Consider the following 22,422-nt stretch of genomic DNA (forward strand, 5'->3'; position numbering starts at 1 on the left):
TATGACAAACCAGATAAACTCACTTCGTGAGGTCTTTTGTTATAAATTAACTACCGGATAAGGAAGTTGTTTGATAACGCATGCGTGCTGTGTCGTCGCGAAGAGAAACAAATGGCGGACGAGAACTGTTAATGAGACATTACTTTCCAGTATTAACCGTCATTAAACTATCCGGTCATTATATGGATTAAGGAAACTAGAGGATCAACTTCCCTTGATATTACGAGACGCCTGTGCGTGACGGGTTTTTATAAAGTGACAGTAAGTAGCATGTGCTGTGAGATATATTTTTTTTCGACAGGTAAAAATGTGTTGCACTGTTATCTCCTCGCCGATTTTTTCCACTTCCGAAGAGCCAAGGAGACATTCTTATATCGATAAACAGTGTTTTCAATGAAACATTAACCTTGTAATGCAATGAACTTCCAATTTTCACCAATTATAAACAGAACAAAATGATAATTAACTTACCATCAACTAAAACCGATATAAGACTGCAGAAAAAAAATAATAACAGATTCTATATTATAAGTTTTTATTAACTAAATAAATATAACAAATAAATTTATAAAACTACATGAATTCGTTCAATTTGGTATCCTGAAAAAATTAATTAAAAATGTGAGCTTAAAAAAAAAAAGTTTTGATAATTAATTTGACGATCAAAGTTTTGTTTTTAATTCCAAACGAAACTTTTGTTCTTGCAGGTCACTGTAGAGAAATTCTTTTTAGTGTATTCGAGTTATCTTTCTTTCAACACTAAATCAAAGTAGACACACGGAAACATATGATGGCTACTTCCGACAATGGGAAATTTGCTAAAAATTGTTTGTTCTGATTTTTTTAAAAATACAGTTTTATGTTGCTAGTTTTTTGTTTCCTTTATTAGATTGTATGTATACATTTTTATGACAGTCTTCCGTAATATCAACAGTTTTCTGCCGATATGAGTACGAAATTGCGGATGCTTCTTAAGTGCGCGGAAAACGGTAACCCAAGAATACAGTAGGCCTACTGATACTGCCGTACAACAGGTGCTCGCATGGTTTGAAACTAATACTAGTAGGCCCTAAGATACTATTGGATTTTAGCAAGGACTATCCTAACCTAACCTAACTTATACTTTGGAGTTGCAAAATTTAATTTCAGCAGTAGCATATGACTGAGGGTGAATTAGAAATAATGATAAAATACTAGACTAAGTTTCCTCTGGCCCCGACGCGAGACTTAAGACATTTTGACAGATAGATGTCTGGTGTGGGGCCAGAGCACACTATGCTTTATGAAAACGTTGAGTTCTCCGACACCGTTTGGTATTGGGGAGTGACTATTCACGCAGCCCGGAAATCTTCTAAACAAGAATAATATTTTCCATTTTCTGTCCGGATCAGTATGGTTCGTTGATTACTCAGATTATTCAAATTATGAACAATTGAAAACCGAGGACACTACTGACAGTATTTACCAGCTGTTGGTGATAATAAGAGTGGATTTGGATCAATAAATAATCCATATATCAATATATGTGTGGTATGTGTTGTGTCATAGTAGATTTTTGTTAATTGTCACCAACTCAAAACTCCCTGATACCAAACAGTGTCAGATAATTCCACGTTTTCACATAGTATTGCACTCTGGGCCCCACCATACATATATCTGTCACAAAAAATAATCATAGGACTGAGGGAGTGTGTCCCTCTTTAGTCAATAATACTTTTTAATTGCAGTTTTATTCCGGGGAAGTTACCTCCAGGAAACCTCTGGCTAGTTATATTGACATAAGTTTCGGACTAGCATATACTCTTACCTCTAGACAGACAATCTGTCATGAGTCACTTGTTGGAGGGAAATGTAATATTAGGGGAAATGTGATATGAAGGAAAATGTGATATGAAGGAAAATGTGATATAAAAGGAAATGTGATATTATTAAGGATTTGTGATATAAAGTGAAATCATGTGATATTTACAGTAACTCTGTTTTTCTGTGAAAGTGAAACATATTTTGTAAATAATTTAAGTGCATTTATATGTAATTAACTTTAAGAAGGAAGTTTTAACAATACATAAACACAATTGACGCACCCCTTATCATAACAAATACAGAGCTAAGTCAGTAAATATATCTAACAGCTTATACCAAACAGCTGTTTCATGTTGGGTCTTCTGTTTTGCCTAGGAAAGATGTAGAAATAGACCATCAGGGATATCACTAGAAAAATTGTTATAGGTCTCGTAGTTAAAAGCATATAATACAAATACGTCTACATGTGATATATTGACCATATTGCTATATGATGTGATAGTAACTGGTGTTCATCTCAAATCACATACCGTAACAGTAAATGAACAAAATTTCATACTGTTTATAGAGAAAAGGATTTCCTTATGATATTAACTAAAATGTGTTATTAACTACTAGGACATTTATTCGAATCAACTGAAAGTACAAGAGCTGTACCAATTAATAAATTTTCGTTGCTAATTTCAGAAATGTTTTCGAGGGCTCATTTGCTAATAGAACGAGAATACGAAAAACTTTGTGAGGCTCCACCTTGGGTAAGTACATACTAAACTTTAAAAACTTATCAAGAATACATTATGGTGAAGAATTTTCTGTTCCAAAATCATTGTTACTACATGACTGTAGCAATGTATAGACCTAGACCAAATTCTTTACAGTTTGTGGGCAACTTTCCAGCCCTTAAAATTCCCCTCTCAGGCTCTGAGAAGTTGGGAAAAAAAATAAGTTGCCAGCATTCTTCCAAATGATACTCCAAGTTTGAAATTTCCTTCCAGTTTGGTGAAGGAATGGGATGCTCACACCAGAAAAAGGATAGAGGGGCACTTATAAGGGATGGGTCACTTATTAGGTCAAATACTGTAAGTGGGTTGTTAACAGTTTAGTAAGAGGGCACACTGAAGTGGCCCTTGAGTGGCCCTGTCACCTGTGGACACTGTCTTCATATGTCCTTAGTTGTAAGGAGGATGCAAAGTCAACTAGATCATTTGTTTTCGGGTATTGGAGGTACAAAAGTTGATCTTTTGCACATGTAAAAGTGCATCCATTTTTAACTCTTAGAATCTTAATCTTGTCTGTTAGGACTGTTTCCCTATCATACTTTACATTAGGAGTGCAGCAAGTCTACCTAGGTAACTTTGGTTCGCATGCTGTCACATTTACATGACTAGGAGGAGGGGAGGGGCTCAGGGATGTCGGGCCACCATATGCAAGTCACAACATTCAGATTGTGTCACAAAAAAAAATAATCCCAGGAGGGTCCAATCATTACTGGCCTCTGTTATCTTGAAATTGCAGACAATTAATATTGCATACTTTGCTTTCTATAAAGTATATAATGTAGCTGTTATGTGTATTATGGATAATATATATGGGGCAAAGAAGTAATTCCAACAGTGTGGACAAGTTATATATACTCATATCATCAATAGACAAATAACACAATGATGATATTGAGGGTACCTAGCTGTTGACCATCAAGTAGCATGAAAACCTATTTTTTGAGGCTGCAGTGGTGTGAGAGTCACTGGTGTTAGTAATTGTTGTCGGAGATCCTGAGTTTGAGGCCCAGGCAGGGCTTGAGTCATGAATTGCCTCCCATTATAATTTTTATCCCCCGCTTTCACCGAAACGGGAGATATTAATTTGGGTCTGTCTGTCTATCTGTCACGCTTCGTTTCCGTGCAATAACTAATAACTAATAACAAATGTTAACCGATTTTCTTCAACCTTGGTCATAGGGTTAAATGCCTTAAGGGCTTGGCAATGTTCGGTGACCACTTTCAGCAGACCCATTTGGGGGAGTTATGTCCCCTTGAATAATGAAAAACGACATTATCTGCAGTTTCCGCTTAATAACTCTTGCAAATATTAGCAAAATTCTTTCAAACTTGATAACAATGTGTGTGTTCCTCTGTCTTACCACCCATCTCGGGCACTCTTTGGTTTTCATGTGATAATTGCTGTAGATATTGTTAAGATGTTTCAACCAAATTCCTTATGCACATCCAACTCATGCTAAGTTTGCCAACCGATGTGATTTGTGTATATTTACAGATAATCAATGAGGTATAGGTTGTTTTTTGTCTTCAAGTTTCAAGCTATATATTATGTCTCAACAGCACGATACTCACTTGTTTAAACCTAACCTCAATAATGTTAACCCACAATATGTCCTACACATGGGGGATATACATTCCACGATTTTGCTTGTGGTTTCAGTGTTTTGCATAAACAAATTATTTTTACATGAACTATGAGAGAACTGTGGTTTATAAATACAATTCCCCATCAGAACTGTGGTTTATAAATACAATTCCCCATCAGAACTGTGGTTTATAAATACAATTCCCCATCAGAACTGTGGTTTATAAATACAATTCCCCATCAGAACTGTGGTTTATAAATACAATTCCCCATCAGAACTGTGGTTTATAAATACAATTCCCCATCAGAACTGTGGTTTATAAATACAATTCCCCATCAGAACTGTGGTTTATAAATACAATTCCCCATCAGAACTGTGGTTTATAAATACAATTCCCCATCAGAACTGTGGTTTATAAATACAATTCCCCATCAGAACTGTGGTTTATAAATACAATTCCCCATCAGAACTGTGGTTTATAAATACAATTCCCCATCAGAACTGTGGTTTATAAATACAATTCCCCATCAGAACTGTGGTTTATAAATACAATTCCCCATCAGAACTGTGGTTTATAAATACAATTCCCCATCAGAACTGTGGTTTATAAATACAATTCCCCATCAGAACTGTGCTTGATTACTTATTGTAGGGAATAGAAGCAAGGCCTCTTAAAGACGACAACATATTTGAATGGGCAGCCAAAATCAAAGGTCTCAAGAGTACTTTGTGGCAAGGTTGGTACTTGTAGCATGTAAATAAAACATTAGGAAAAACTAAAAACATTAATTGTAAATTTCATGATTACTGGTAAGTAATTTTATTATGTTGAATAAATTTGTGGGGAATTGCATTGTTTTGAAAAATATTTGTTTAATATGCAAAAAAAATGTTTAAATGGAAATTTTATGAAATAAGTTTATTTCGTTGTAAAGTACTGATACACACAAACATAGTGGATTTCTACCTACATTCTACAGCAGCCTTTGCCAACATGAATTTGGAAAAAATAATAATAATATTATATAAATTGAGAAAATATTTCTGTTTTTTGTCTCCCTTTATTTTGGGAAATTAAGGCAATTTTTTGGCTAGAAGAAGATGCTTTGTTTAACTTTTTTGTCTGTAAAGAAGACTGAAAAAATGGTTATTAATTTTCATTTAAATCTAAAAGGTTAAAAATGTACCCTTGCTACCAGTGGGATCATGTGAATTCATTGATATATGATGAAATGTGTTATTGATCAAAATATTTATTTTCCTTGATTTAGGAGGTATATTCCGTGTGTATGTTAAGTTTGATGAAAACTTTAGCCAAAAACCTCCCGAAATCTGTTTCCACACGATTCCTTTTCATCCTAATGGTAAGTATAAAGTTGTTATTTTGATTTTGACATTATGTTTTGCAGAGTAATGTCCCTTTGCATTAAAAAATATCCTTACTAATTCTCTTATAGTGCTGCATAGTTTGCAATGAAACTTTGTATATTTTATCAGTGTGGTAGGGAAGTTGCTTTCTATGGAAGTTATTTCACTATCAATTTATTGCAAAGGTGGAATTTATTTCAAGAGTAGGGGGAAGTATACATTTGCCTGTTGTATTCAAATTGATCACATTCAGATATTGATAATATGCACAGAAATGCTAAAATCTCTACATAATTGGAAAAGTTTGTTTATAAAAAATAAGCTTTTCTATCATTGGAGCCTGATACAGCTAGATCTTAGTGGCTCAAGTGATCTAGATTTATTGACTCAGTATATCTTGATCCTAGTGACCCATTTAATCAGGATCTAGGAACTCAGTAGATCTTGATCTAGTGACTCAGTAAATCAGGATCATAGTGACTCAGTTGATCAGGATCCTAGTGACTCAGTAGATCAGGATCCTAGTGACACAGAAGATCAGGATCCTAGTGACACAGTAGATCAGGATCCCAGTGACACACTAGATCAGGATCCTAGTGACGCAGTAGATCAGGATACTAGTGACACAGTAGATCAGGATCCCTGCAGTGACACAGAAGATCAGGATCCTAGTGACACAGTAGATCAGGATCCTAGTAACACAGTAAATCAGGATCCTAGTGATTCAGTAGATTGGGATCCTAGTGACACGGTAGATCAGGATCCCAGTGACACAGTAGATCACGATCCCTGCAGTGACACAGTAGATCAGGATCCTAGCGACACAGTAGATCAGGATCCTAGTGACGCAGGAGATCAGGATCCCAGTGACACACTAGATCAGGATCCTAGTGACTCAGTAGATCAGGATCCTAGTGACGCAGTAGATCAGGATACTAGTGACACAGTAGATCAGGATCCCTGCAGTGACACAGAAGATCAGGATCCTAGTGACACAGTAGATCAGGCTCCCAGTGACACAGTAGATCAGGATCCTAGTGACGCAGTAGGTCAGGATCCTAGTGACACAGTAGATCAGGATCCCCGTGACACAGTAGATCAGGATCCTAGTAACACAGTAAATCAGGATCCTAGTGATTCAGTAGATTGGGATCCTAGTGACACAGTAGATCAGGATCCCAGGGACACAGAAGATCAGGATCCTAGTAACACAGTAGATCAGGATCCTAGTGATTCAGTAGATTAGGATCCTAGTGACACAGTAGATCAGGATCCCCGTGACACAGTAGATCAGGATCCTAGTAACACAGTAGATCAGGATCCTAGTGACACAGTAGATCAGGCTCCCAGTGACACACTAGATCAGGATCCTAGTGACTCAGTAGATCAGGATCCTAGTGACGCAGTAGATCAGGATCCCAGTGACACACTAGATCAGGATCCTAGTGACTCAGTAGATCAGGATCCTAGTGACACAGAAGATCAGGATCCTAGTGACACAGTAGATCAGGCTCCCAGTGACACACTAGATCAGGATCCTAGTGACTCAGTAGATCAGGATCCTAGTGACGCAGTAGATCAGGATCCCTGCAGTGACACAGTAGATCAGGATCCTAGTGACGCAGGAGATCAGGATCCCAGTGACACACTAGATCAGGATCCTAGTGACTCAGTAGATCAGGATCCTAGTGACACAGAAGATCAGGATCCTAGTGACACAGTAGATCAGGATCCTAGTGACGCAGTAGGTCAGGATCCTAGTGACATAGTAGATCAGGATCCCTGCTGTGACACAGTAGATCAGGATCCTAGTGACACAGTAGATCAGGATCCCAGTGACACAGTAGATCAGGATCCTAGTAACACAGTAGATCAGGATCCTAGTGATTCAGTAGATTGGGATCCTAGTGACACAGTAGATCAGGATCCCAGTGACACAGTAGATCAGTATCCCTGCAGTGACACAGTAGATCAGGATCCTAATGACACAGTTGATCAGGATCCCAGTGACACAGTAGATCAGGATTCCTGCAGTGACACAGTAGATCAGGATCCTAGTGACCCAGTAGATCAGGATCCAAGTGAAACAGTAGATCAGGATCCCTGTAGTGACACAGTAAATCAGGATCTTAGTGCCACAGTAGATCAGGATCCCAGTGACACAGTAGAACAGGATCCCAGTGACACAGTAGATCAGGATCTAGTGACACAGTAGATCAGGATCCCAGTGACAAAGTAGATCAGGATCCCAGTGACACAGTAGATCAGGATTCCTGCAGTGACACAGTAGATCAGGATCCTAGTGACCCAGTAGATCAGGATCCAAGTGAAACAGTAGATCAGGATCCCTGTAGTGACACAGTAAATCAGGATCTTAGTGCCACAGTAGATCAGGATCCCAGTGACACAGTAGATCAGTATCCCTGCAGTGACACAGTAGATCAGGATCCTAATGACACAGTAGATCAGGATCCCAGTGACACAGTAGAACAGGATCCCAGTGACACAGTAGATCAGGATCCCTGCAGAGACACAGTAGATCAGGATCCTAGTGACACAGGAGATCAGGATCCAAGTGACACAGTAGATCAGGATCCCTGCAGTGGCACAGTAGATCAGGATCCTAGTGACACAGTAGAGCAGGATCCCAGTGACACAGTAGATCAGGATCCTTTCAGTGACACAGTAGATCAGGATCCTAGTGACGCAGTAGATCAGGATCCTAGTGCCACAGTAGATCAGGATCCCTGCAGTGACACAGAAGATCAGGATCCTAGTGACACACTAGATCAGTATCCCTGTGACACAGTAGATCAGGATCCTAATGACACAGTAGATCAGGATCCCAGTGACACAGTAGAACAGGATCCCTGCAGTGACACAGTAGATCAGGATCCTATTGACACAGTAGATCAGGATCCCAGTGACACAGTAGATAAGGATCCTAGTGACACAGTAGATCAGGATCCCTGCAGTGACGCAGTAGATCAGGATCCTAGTGACACAGTAGAGCAGGATCCCAGTGACACAGTAGATCAGGATCTAGTGACACAGTAGATCAGGATCCCAGTGACACAGTAGAACAGGATCCCTGCAGTGACACAGTAGATCAGGATCCCTGCAGTGGCACAGTAGATCAGGATCCTAGTGACACAGTAAATCAGGATCCCAGTGACACAGTAGATCAGCATCACTGCAGTGACACAGTAGATCAGGATCCTAGTGACCCAGTAGATCAGGATCCAAGTGAAACAGTAGATCAGGATCCCTGTAGTGACACAGTAAATCAGGATCTTAGTGCCACAGTAGATCAGGATCCCAGTGACACAGTAGAACAGGATCCCTGCAGTGACACAGTAGATCAGGATCCCTGCAGTGACACAGTAGATCAGGATCCTAGTGACACAGTAGATCAGGATCCAAGTGACACAGTAGATCAGGATCCCTGTAGTGACACAGTAGATCACGATCCTAGTGACACAGTAGATCAGGATCCCAGTGACAAAGGAGATCAGGATCCTAGTGACGCAGTAGATCAGTGACACAGTAGATCAGGATCCCAGTGACCCAGTAGATCAGGATCCCAGTGACACAGTAGATCGGGATCCTAGTGACACAGTAGATCAGGATCCTAGTGACGCAGTAGATCAGTGACACAGTAGATCAGGATCCCAGTGACACAGTAGATCGGGATCCTAGTGACACAGTAGATCAGGACCCTAGTGACACAGTAGATCAGGATCCCAGTGACACGGTAGATCAGGATCCTAGTGACACAGTAGATCAGTATCCCTGCAGTGACACAGTAGATCAGGATCCTAATGACACAGTTGATCAGGATCCCAGTGACACAGTAGATCAGGATTCCTGCAGTGACACAGTAGATCAGGATCCTAGTGACCCAGTAGATCAGGATCCAAGTGAAACAGTAGATCAGGATCCCTGTAGTGACACAGTAGATCACAATCCTAGTGACACAGTAGATCAGGATCCCAGTGGCACAGTAGATCAGGATCCTAGTGACACAGTAAATCAGGATCCCAGTGACACAGTAGATCAGCATCACTGCAGTGACACAGTAGATCAGGATCCTAGTGACACAGTAGATCAGGACCCCTGTGACACAGTAGATCAGGATCCTAGTGACACAGGAGATCAGGATCCAAGTGACACAGTAGATCAGGATCCTAGTAACACAGTAGATCAGGATCCTAGTGCCACAGTAGATCAGGATCCCAGTGACACACTAGACCAGGCTCCCAGTGACACAGTGGATCAGGATCCTAGTGACACAGTAGATCAGGACCCCTGTGACACAGTAGATCAGGATCCTAGTGACCCAGTAGATCAGGATCCAAGTGAAACAGTAGATCAGGATCCCTGTAGTGACACAGTAGATCAGGATCCCAGTGACACAGTGGATCAGGATCCTAGTGACACAGTAGATCAGGATCCCTGTGACACAGTAGATCAGGATCCTAGTGACCCAGTAGATCAGGATCCTAGTGATACAGTAGATCAGGATCCCTGCAGGGACACAGTAGATCAGGATCCTAGTGACACAGAAGATGAGGATCCCAGTGACACAGTAGATCAGGATCCCAGTGGCACAGTAGATCAGGATCCTAGTGACACAGTAGATCGGGATCCCAGTGACAAAGTAGATCAGGATCCTAGTAACACAGTAGATCAGGATCCTAGTGCCACAGTAGATCAGGATCCCAGTGACACAGTAGATCAGTATCCCTGCAGTGACACAGTAGATCAGGATCCCAGTGACCCAGTAGATCCGGATCCCTGCAGTGACACAGTAGATCAGGATCCTATTGACACAGTAGATCAGGATCCCAGTGACACAGTGGATCAGGATCCTAGTGACACAGTAGATCAGGACCCCTGTGACACAGTAGATCAGGATCCTAGTGACACAGTAGATCAGGATCCCAGTGACAAAGTAGATCAGGATCCTAGTGACGCAGTAGATCAGGATCCTTATGACGCAGTAGATCAGGATCCTAGTGACACAGTAGATCAGGATCCTAGTGACACAGTAGATCAGGATCCCAGTGACACAGTAGATCAGGATCCTAGTGACACAGTAGATCAGGATCCTAGTAACTCGGTAGATCAGGATCCTAGTGACACAGTAGATCAAGATCCTAGTGACACAGTTGATCTGGATTCTAGGGATTGATTTGATATGGATCCTAGTGAATCAGTTGATCTGGATCTTAGTGACTCAGTTGATCTCGATCCTAGAGATTGATTTGATCATGATCCTAGTGACTCAGTGTTGATCTTGATGTAGGAAGTCAGCTGATCACAATTCTTGTGACTCAGTGTTGATCTGGATCCTATTGACTCAGTTGATCAGGCTGTAGGAAATCAGTTGATCAGGATCTAGTGACTCAGTTGATCTGGATCCTAGTGACTCAGTTGATCAGGATCTAGTGACTCAGTTGATCTGGATCCTAGTGACTCAGTTGATCTGGATCTAGTGACTCCTAGCAGTTGAGGGGAGCCTCTGTTGACTTTATTTTTATTGATTAATATGCAGCAGTGCTGTAAGTCTCTTTTTTTCAGTTAGAGCATTATTGAAAGAGCATCCTCCAGCTCTGTTACAAATTCAAGTATTCATGATCAAAAGTCGCTAAATTAAATACACACAAACATTTAGTGATCTAAAGTATTTTATTAGCCTGTTTATATTGAAAATTATATTATTTTCCTTTCAGTGGACATGATTACTGGTCGGCCATGTATAGATTTCCTTGATGACCATTCCAAGTGGAAAGAGTCCTACAGTTTATCCTTCATTCTTGTCACCATACAGGTAAAATGCCATAATATCACCATACAGGTCAAATGCCATAATATCACCATACAGGTCAAATGCCATAATATCACCATACAGGTAAAATGCCATAATATCACCATACTGGTCAAATGCCATAATATCACCATACAGGTCAAATGCCATAATATCACCATACAGGTCAAATGCCATAATATCACCCTAAAGGTACAATATCGAAACCTTTTCATCGCCATACAGGTATGAATTCATCCTCAGCACCATAAAAGTCAAATTCCTCATCACCATACATGTAAAAAAAAACACACTTTTTTATCAGCATTCACATAAAATATTTTCTAATCATGACTTTTATATACCTTTTCATCACCATACATGTAAAATACCTTTTCATCACCATACAAATGAAATATCTTCTCTTCACCATACATATAAAATACCTTTTCATCTCCATACAAATGAAATATCTTCTCTTCACCATACATATAAAATACCATTTCATCACCATACAAATGAAATATCTTCTCTTTACCATACATATAAAATACCTTTTCATCTCCATACAAATGAAATATCTTCTCTTCACAATACAAATTTACATGTAAAATACCATTTCATCACCATACAAATGAAATATCTTCTCTTTACCATACATGTAAAATACCATTTCATCACCATACAAATGAAATATCTTCTTTTTACCATACATGTAAAATACCTTTTCATCACCATACAAATGAACTATCCTCTCTTCACAATACAAATTTACATGTAAAATACATTTTCATCACCATACAAATGAACTATCTTCTCTTCACAATACAAATTTACATGTAAAATACCTTTTCATAACCATACAAATGAAATATCTTCTTTTTACCGTACATGTAAAATACCTTTTCATCCCCATACAAATGAACTATCTTCTCTTCACAATACAAATTTACATGTAAAATACCTTTCCATCACCATACAAATGAAATATCTTCTCTTGACCATACATGTAAAATACCTTTCATCACCATACAAATGAACTATTTTCTCTTCACCTTACATGTAAAATACATTCTGATCAGCATACAGGTAAAATTCTTTCTCATCAGCCACAGGTGCAAATATCTTCTCATTGATATTGAAATTAAAAGCCAGAAAAAAATTCAGAAACAAGAAATTACCTACCTGCATTAGAGAATTTAATTAAAACATATTCTTCAGAAAATTTGAAGAAAAGTTTTGTTATCAGGCAACAATTGACTAGCAGGTAATGTGTATATCTCGTTAGTAGACAATTAGTGGTGTATTCTCTTGTTATTTATAACCAGATTATACGTACTTAGCCTACTATTGATTGGTCAGCTTGATTTTTCTATACACTATGTACTATTACCTGTAGTCTATATTAGACATGTTAATTTATCTGTCAGGTGTAAGCCTTGATTACAGTTTTTACCTGTTGTATACCTGAATGTCACTAATTGAGAGTTGACACATGGTATGGCGATTTGTTGGCTGTTTATACAGTAGTACTGTGTCATATTCTCTGTCTTTGGTTTATACTGAATGTATAAGGACTCTTCATTTACAAGAAAACAAAAGTAAAAAGCATGATGTCACATTCAAATTCTGATAGTTCATCTTCTTCCCAGTACTACCAGGTAAGATTATTGGGGTCATGGATTGTGATATTACAGTATTGTAAATATGCGTACTCCGTCAAAAGTAAGTCCAACAACTACCACATAGATTTGAATTTACATCTGAAGAAGAAAAACATTCTGAAATCTTCTATTTACTGTTAAAATTTTCAATGCTAGTGTCTAGGAAGGAACGCAAGTTATTCAAGTCAATTATTTGAGGATGAATAGAAATTTGTGTTCATTTTGTTTAATACAATAACCTGTCAGATAAGATAGGGTGTCAAAATACACAGGTCTTACTTGATAGTTTCATTGTAAATGGGATTACGACATTTGTTGGATTTAAGGCAGGATTTAAGAAAACTCAGGGGTTAGATAGATACGTTTCATGATGCTACCATTTTGTTTTGTTGTATTTTTAGAATCTGTTATCCAATCCTAACCTAATGAAACCGGTGAACTCTGAGGCTGCCGAGATGATCATACACTCACCCCACGCCTACAAACAGATGGTACTGGACTGTGTCTCCTCCAGTCAGAGAGTAGATGGTAGCTATATATATATACATGTATATAGGTTGTAGGTGTAAAACAGCTTAATCACTTACCAATAACTGTTTAATACTAAGCATTCCAGTTTTTATAGATAAATACTAACCTGAAGGCTACAGTTTCAAATATCAATTAAATTAAGTTGACGGAAAATCAGAAATTCCTAGCTCAAGGATTCAACACCTAGAACCCTTTTTGACAAGCAAAACCAGTGACACAGGACAATTCCTACCTATTCACTCCAATGTCAATCCAGCCAAAAATTTCAAAATGTGATTTTATGTTTCTCAAAATGTTGATAGTTTAATTTCATTGCTAATATTTCTTCAATTCCTTAGAGACATATATAACCAGATCTAGTTTAAACAATTTCAACAATCATAAAATTAAAGGAAATGTTACTGTTTTGTCTAGCTGGTGTGACGTCCCATCATGATATGGAATCAAGAGTGAGGTTCACTACCCCCGAGAAGTTACCCTCCAGACAGCCTACACAGCGGACGGCAGGTGCCCGAATATCACGACTCTCATTCGACGATTACCACAACACTTGGTGTGGTATAGCTACCTCAAAATCAACCCCAGATATGAAAAATCCATGTAAGTTCTTCTAAAGGGCAGACACTAAATATTTCACAGTTTTCTTGCTCGTAGTACAGGAATATGTGTGATATATATACATTGCTAGTACTCACTACCAGTGCTAGAGAACTCTGTCTCTTGGATCAGACGTAGTTTGAATGACAGAAATGAAAAGTGAATGCTGCATATCGATGATGCATGATGTAGACAGAAATCTTTACCTACATCAGGGCTCATATTTATAAAATTGTTTCTCATGCTCAAACTTTGGTTCTAAGCTCAAGTCCATTTTCTTGTTCCTGTTCTCTATTCATAAAAAAATCACATTTTGTGAATGATTTTGGAAGAATGTCTATAGAGGCAAAAAACTGAATATTGTTTACAAGAAAATTGGTTTGAGCACCAAATCTATGCTTGAGCATAAGTACCATTTTATAAATATGGGGCCTTGATAAGATTTTTGAGAGTTCAGAATTTGGGAAAGCCTTGGTTTGGACAGTGCACTTCAATACTGCTGATTTATAAAAATTGCCGAAAAGAATGAATCCTCCCACCCCTCTGTTATGTAGAAAGATAATTTCCAACAGTGGTAAGGAGGAGATATGTGTCCAACAGTGGTAAGGATGAGATATGTGTCCAACAGTGGTAAGGTGGAGATATGTGTCCAACAGTGGGAAGGAGGAGATATGTGCAACAGTGGTAAGGAGAAGATATGTGTCCAACAGTGGTAAGGAGGAGATATGTCCAACAGTGGTTAGGAGGAGATATGTCCAACAGTGGTAAGGAGAAGATATGTGTCCAACAGTGGTAAGGAGGAGATATGTGTCCAACAGTGGTAAGGAGGAGATATGTGTCCAACAGTGGTAAGGAGGAGATATGTGTCCAACAGTGGTAAGGAGGAGATATGTGTCCAACAGTGGTAAGGAGGAGATATGTGTCCAACAGTGGTAAGGAGGAGATATGTGTCCAACAGTGGTAAGGAGGAGATATGTGTCCAACAGTGGTAAGGAGGAGATATGTGTCCAACAGTGGTAAGGAGGAGATATGTGTCCAACAGTGGTAAGGAGGAGATATGTGTCCAACAGTGGTAAGGAGGAGATATGTGTCCAACAGTGGTAAGGAGGAGATATGTGTCCAACAGTGGTAAGGAGGAGATATGTGTCCAACAGTGGTAAGGAGGAGATATGTGTCCAACAGTGGTAAGGAGGAGATATGTGTCCAACAGTGGTAAGGAGGAGATATGTGTCCAACAGTGGTAAGGAGGAGATATGTGTCCAACAGTGGTAAGGAGGAGATATGTGTCCAACAGTGGTAAGGAGGAGATATGTGTCCAACAGTGGTAAGGAGGAGATATGTGTCCAACAGTGGTAAGGAGGAGATATGTGTCCAACAGTGGTAAGGAGGAGATATGTGTCCAACAGTGGTAAGGAGGAGATATGTGTCCAACAGTGGTAAGGAGGAGATATGTGTCCAACAGTGGTAAGGAGGAGATATGTGTCCAACAGTGGTAAGGAGGAGATATGTGTCCAACAGTGGTAAGGAGGAGATATGTGTCCAACAGTGGTAAGGAGGAGATATGTGTCCAACAGTGGTAAGGAGGAGATATGTGTCCAACAGTGGTAAGGAGGAGATATGTGTCCAACAGTGGTAAGGAGGAGATATGTGTCCAACAGTGGTAAGGAGGAGATATGTGTCCAACAGTGGTAAGGAGGAGATATGTGTCCAACAGTGGTAAGGAGGAGATATGTGTCCAACAGTGGTAAGGAGGAGATATGTGTCCAACAGTGGTAAGGAGGAGATATGTGTCCAACAGTGGTAAGGAGGAGATATGTGTCCAACAGTGGTAAGGAGGAGATATGTGTCCAACAGTGGTAAGGAGGAGATATGTGTCCAACAGTGGTAAGGAGGAGATATGTGTCCAACAGTGGTAAGGAGGAGATATGTGTCCAACAGTGGTAAGGAGGAGATATGTGTCCAACAGTGGTAAGGAGGAGATATGTGTCCAACAGTGGTAAGGAGGAGATATGTGTCCAACAGTGGTAAGGAGGAGATATGTGTCCAACAGTGGTAAGGAGGAGATATGTGTCCAACAGTGGTAAGGAGGAGATATGTGTCCAACAGTGGTAAGGAGGAGATATGTGTCCAACAGTGGTAAGGAGGAGATATGTGTCCAACAGTGGTAAGGAGGAGATACGTGTCCAACAGTGGTAAGGAGGAGATATGTCCAACAGTGGTAAGGAGGAGATATGTGTCCAACAGTGGTAAGGAGGAGATATGTGTCCAACAGTGGTAAGGAGGAGATATGTGTCCCAACAGTGGTAAGGAGGAGATATGTGTCCAACAGTGGTAAGGAGGAGATACGTGTCCAACAGTGGTAAGGAGGAGATATGTCCAACAGTGGTAAGGAGGAGATATGTGTCCAACAGTGGTAAGGAGGAGATATGTGTCCAACAGTGGTAAGGAGGAGATATATTTGTGTCCAGAATAGAGCAAAGTAGGATTCTGGAAAAATACATTAAATTGTATGGTCTGGTTACAGTCTGGTTCTATAAAAGAAAGATTTTAATTTGGATCTAATTACTTCACAAGGCTTTAATGACAGAATGATGTAAAATTGCTGTTAATGACAATATTTTACCACAAGATAAGTGGTGCACGGTCCACTCCAAAACAGGTACAGTGGGTGGACATGTCATAATTCCTGAAAATTATCACAATTACAGAAAATCATCACAATTTACCAAAATTGCTTTGAATTAGGTAGACAGAGTTATCACAATTGATAGTCAAATGATAAATATATTACATACACCAACTATAAACAGCAAAAGTGTTCACAAAAATAAAACAGATATTTATTTTAACAGCATCAGCATTCATGTTTGGTTACAGAATTAATATCCAAATGGACCACATTCTAGACAAAAAGTTGTGTAAAACATGCTACAGTACTGTTAGATTTTATAGGATTCAAGTCATGACATGTCACTGCAGATAACACTAATGAATGATGTAAAGAGATTTTTTTTTTATTATAAATTGTCACTGTTTAAATATAATGATTTTATGAAGATTTACAAGTGATAGAGCATCAGACCAAGGATTCCCTAATCGTACATGATCAGTTCCTGAGGACGGTTGGCCTATAGCCTTCTGAAACATGTAAACAAAAAACGTTTACAATTACGAAATCCTTGGTGTTGACGCTCCATCACTTATACCTACTGGTATTTACCGTCCTTTGGTGGAGCTTTGGTATCTACCTCCACTGGTACATCAACCAACCATAATCTACAGAACATTGGACATTTATTGTATTGGTTCTCCAATATCTTTATTATTTCCTATACTTATTATGATAAAGAAATCATCTCCAGAAAACTTGGTACGACAAGGAAAACAAACCTCCTACTGATGCTTCACCTTATGTAGCTAACTATTGAGAACATTTATTTCACCAGTGTTGGAATCTATTAAGGATCAGCCCTTACTCCAGAAAGCTCACTTAGGTCTTCCCCAGGAGGAAATCGAGGAGCAAATGAAACGACAAATCGAGGAGTGAGTGTTTATTAGGCTGTCTTATGGTAGTCTCCAGCATCATTGCTAAATTGTTACTGTGACATTAATATACCATTATTAGGATATTCTTATGGTATCACAGTGACATAATAATAACCACATTGATTCTGAAGATATGTATCTAAATACATGTACATGTATTGACAAAAAGCATGTAATGTTTGAAGTACATAATTATGTGTTTGAAGTTTAGAAGACCTCATGGAAATTTGATCACCATTACAATTTTGTTAGCCTCATGAAACTTCCAAGTCTAATTTCCATTTTCCAATTGAGGGAATTCAAGGAACTCTGTCTTTCCCTAGTGATGGCAATTCCAGAGATTTGAATGTTTAAAGTTCTGGTGAACATCTTAAGCGTAGTGTCTCAACCTAAATAAATTTTTCAGTGTACTTTCATTTTGTACAATCATACAAATTTTAACTAGAGGCATTTAGTTTTTTTTACCAGTATCACCAGACTTGTGATTTATCACTTGAGTTTTCATTAAAGATCCTTTCTTCCTTAATAGACCTTTTCCAGTGATTGTATATATAAATGTATCTATACTTAGTAAATATGTTATGTATTTTATTTAAATTTTATTCAGACATGATGACTTGATGTACGGAAAGTTCACGGATAAACCAGTGGCTGAAGATGAGAAAGCAGCAAAGATGGCCAAACTTAACAGAATGAGAAAAATTTATCTTCCACCTAGAATATCTCCAAGTAAGTATACTATCAGGTTCATGCTTGTCAAAAACAGATCTAGAGGGGTTTTCTGAGACGTTCTTTAAAAATGCTATATTTTGCACATTTGGATCCCCCCCCCCTCTCAATTGAAATTATAATGTGCAGTTGCACCTGGTGATTGTGGAAGTCAAGGTATATTAAAAAATCATTGACAACCACAGAAAATGTCACCTGAAAAGGGGAAATCCCAGTCCGTGGGGTTGGGGTGACCATACTGTGAGACACTGCACACCAAAGCAATGTGCTCATCACATGATTAAAGTTCATTTTATTTGGCAACTGCAAGTTTTGATTTACTTTTTATTTTCCTGATATTGATATTGTAAAAATATATTAAGAAATAGATAGCTTATACTGGTAAGTGACAAAAAATGAAAGTCTACAAGGTCAGAGGCTAGTTTTCACTAAATGAAAAACAGATAATCTTGAGAGTGCTTGACTGTTGGTTATTTTTAGCTCTCTGTTTTCTTTGTTTTAAGAATGCATAACCTTTCATCATTTTTTTGGCAGTATATGACATTTCACACTGTGGTTAAGAGAGTACATGAACTTTGACCTTTGTTGCAGCCCCCTCAGCTGTACCACCTCCCAGTACAGGGAAGAGGGATGAACCGTTAGACGAGGAGGTTGAGGACTTGCTGGCCTGGTCATCTAAACTGGACGCTGACACAGTGGATACTTGACGATAACAATCTGTAGAACTTTGATACTGTATTTGTATATCATATGTATGTTTCTGTATTTCACATGTAAGTTTTGAACAGATTTACCAGCATACAGTTCTAATTTAAACACAACATAAACAGTTTTATATTGGTCATAAATCCCTGACTAGATGTCTGTCATTTTTCACAGCAATCAAAGGGAGAGAACCTATAATGTCCTGGAGGATCATGATGGTTCTGTTAACTTAATTCTAAGAAAAGTCTTTTTCTAAATTAAATACTCTATAGCAAAAACATTCTGTGTAGTGATATTTGTATTCACTGTATAGTGATATCTATATTCACTGTATAATGATATTTGTATTCACTCTGTTGTTATATTTGTATTCACTGTGTAGTGATATTTATATTCACTGTATAATGATATTTATATTCACTCTGTTGTTATATTTGTATTCACTCTGTGTAGTGATACTTCCATTCACTGTGTAGTGATACTTGTATTCACTGTGTAGTGATACTTGTATTCATTGTGTAATAACACTAACATTCACTATGTAGTAATAAATACATTCACTATGTTGTGGTACTTATATTCACTGTGTAGTGTTACTTACATTCACTGTGTTGTGGTACTTACATTCACTGTGTAGTGATATTTGTATTCACTGTGTAGTGTTACTTACATTCACTGTGTAGTGTTACTTACATTCACTGTGTAGTGATATTTATATTCACTGTGTAGTGGTACTTATATTCACTGTGTAGTGGTACTTATATTCACTGTGTAGTGTTACTTACATTCACTGTGTAGTGGTACTTATATTCACTATGTAGTTATATTTGTATTCACTGTGTAGTTTTACTTACATTCACTGTGTAGTGTTACTTACATTCACTGTGTAGTGTTACTTACATTCACTGTGTAGTGATATTTGTATTTACTGTTTAGTGATATTTGTATTCACTGTGTAGTGATATTTGTATTCACTGTGTAGAGATATTTGTATTCACTGTGTAGTGATATTTGTATTCACTATGTAGAATACTTACATTTACTGTGTAGTGGTACTTACATTCACTGTGTAGCGGTACTTGTTTACAAACATAAATACTGGGAATATTTATATATCATATACATATTTGAGTTGAACTCTCTTGATTTATGACCAAGAAAAATTTAAGTTATGGAAAGTGTGTATGACTTTACTGAGGGTATACCGATGATGTTGTAATCAAGTCTAACAGGCCCTCAATAGTTTGGACACTTCAGTTTATAAAAAATCAGTGATAAATCAATAAAGAAAGTACACATGAATTATCCTTTTCAAGGTATTTTACTCAGAAAACCTAGTTTTCCATTTTTTTAATTTTTTTTCTGGATTTACCCAGAACGTTTAATAAAGAGTATATTTAGTATAATTTTGACAATTATCAATACATGTGATACTGAAGATTTGGTGTGAATATCATCTTTTTATTTCAAAATCTTTTTATTTTATGTTATAATACTTGTTTTTCATACAAACTTAGCTAAATAAGATTTGTTCAGAGTTATGATACATGATATGGAGTGATGATATTCATGAAGCTAAGATGGTGTACCGGTTTTTCTTTTATAATGGTTTCAAAATAGGTTTGAATTAAATACATTTTAAGTCAAAATGTTGTTCTTGTTTGGATATTTGTGTAAGAATTTTTGGAAGAAAGATTGATTTAAATGGATTTTTATGAATGAAAGTGAAAGGTAAATGTTATGGTAATAAAAAGATGTGTGAAAAGGAGAATGTTTTACTGGCTGTGAGTATGATTGAGATATGGATTCCTATATATATTTATATTTTTTCTGGATATGAATATGACTAAATTGTTTTGTTCTGTCATGAAAAACACAATAAAATGTTCCACCAACATTGCTTTTCTAGTTTCCCTTGTGTTTCTACTTTAAGGATCCCTGTGCTTCTACACCTGCACAAAACTAATTATGTTTTGGATTTTTTTTCTGGCACCATTTTAGGTTTTTACAAAATTGTATCAGAAAAGAAATCCATACCAAGCATAACATTATTTTTTTGGAGTTGATGAAATTATATGATTAGTTTTGTTAATTTTTGTTATTTTTTAATCGAGAAAAATGAAACGGAATGATTCTGATTCGATGCAGCTGTCAACATAATTGCATAGAACAAGGAGGAAACTAGTAATATGTTACGTAGCAGAAGAGTTAAAATAGAAACTGAGGCCAGGACTGGGATCCTAACCCTGGACTCTTGAGAATCTTAAATGGATGCTCTAGCTTTTAAAGCTATCAGGTCTCTTGTAGTCTGCTTGCCTAATGCCCTTACAATTAGTTATGTAAAAAATGAAATCAAGGAAGGCTACTATATCTCCGAAGCATTACAGTGGATTTTGCCTGGAGTGTGACAGGCCTCATTAAGTTACAGATGGTTGCAGCAGAGTGATGCATGTTTTATAGAGAAAAACATGATAATATTATAAAATTGACCTGATGAATGCTACCGTTGCGTCACGGTACCAATCACGGAAAAATGCAACAACCAGACTGGGATTGAACTGTAGGGATAGTTGCTCTAACCAACAGAGCTGGCCTGGTTCAGCAGCAATCAACCTAGTCCAGATATGTTACATTCCTCCCCACCTCCCCATTTTAAAAGAAAAAAAATGTTTGACCCCAAAGACACACAAGACCATCTATCAACTTCAATGAGTATATACAGTGGGGTGTCAAATGTAACAGAAAATGAGAAATGCAACATCTTGATCAGAATTCAAACCTCAGATCAGTCTGAGAACTCTACACGAACACTCTAAGCAACTAAGCTATTTGGTACCATATGATTAATAATAAATAATATACAACATTTATATAGAGCCCTTATAATATAATTTGTAAAATTACTCTTAAGCGCTTTACAACATATGGATTAAATAGTATTTTTAAGTTATAACAGTTCAGTTTATTTTTCTGTTTTTCACTAGCCTGGATCAACTGGTAATTGGGTTTAAAGACCTAAAAATACATAACAAATACAAAATTATCATTCGTGCTTTGTTGCATTCACACCTTATATATAAATATAAGCAAGGAATAGAAATGATACAAAAAAGTGAATAAGTGTGTGAATGGTAATTGTGTATTCGTTAGTGTTTGAAGGTCTGTTGAACCATTGACGTGTCTTATCATTGGCAATGGTTACACGCCCTTTTCCATTTTTTTTTATATTGTTCAGCACATGCACCCTTAAAATTCAAAACGAAAGTAGAACATCACCGGAAGTGGGTAAATAAACAGCATACTAC

At 37.7% G+C, this 22,422-nt stretch overlaps 1 protein-coding gene across 1 annotated transcript; it reads left to right on the forward strand.

The window, feature by feature from the left end:
- The first annotated feature begins 83 nt into the window (after nt 1–83).
- On the forward strand, nt 84–20,999 carry LOC110467149 (ubiquitin-conjugating enzyme E2 U-like). Its single transcript, XM_021524097.1, has 10 exons — nt 84–261; nt 2,491–2,558; nt 4,821–4,905; nt 5,440–5,532; nt 11,272–11,369; nt 13,411–13,537; nt 13,955–14,140; nt 17,584–17,680; nt 18,291–18,412; nt 19,004–20,999. Exons 2-10 carry the CDS (start codon nt 2,493–2,495, stop codon nt 19,117–19,119), a joined length of 990 nt encoding a protein of 329 aa, XP_021379772.1. The 5' UTR covers nt 84–261; nt 2,491–2,492; the 3' UTR covers nt 19,120–20,999.
- Nucleotides 21,000–22,422: the final 1,423 nt, after the last annotated feature.

Source organism: Mizuhopecten yessoensis, unplaced genomic scaffold (genome assembly GCF_002113885.1).
Source record: "Mizuhopecten yessoensis strain PY_sf001 unplaced genomic scaffold, ASM211388v2 scaffold11163, whole genome shotgun sequence".
Classification (NCBI taxonomy): Eukaryota; Metazoa; Mollusca; class Bivalvia; order Pectinida; family Pectinidae; genus Mizuhopecten; species Mizuhopecten yessoensis.

Coding starts and splice junctions, on each gene's coding strand:
- LOC110467149 (XM_021524097.1), top strand. CDS start 2,493: ATGTTTTCGAGGGCTCATTTGCTAATAGAACGAGAATACGAAAAACTT. Junction 13,538..13,954: donor CTCCAGTCAGAGAGTAGATG/GTAGCTATATAT, acceptor TGTTTTGTCTAG/CTGGTGTGACGTCCCATCAT. Junction 14,141..17,583: donor CCCAGATATGAAAAATCCAT/GTAAGTTCTTCT, acceptor TTATTTCACCAG/TGTTGGAATCTATTAAGGAT.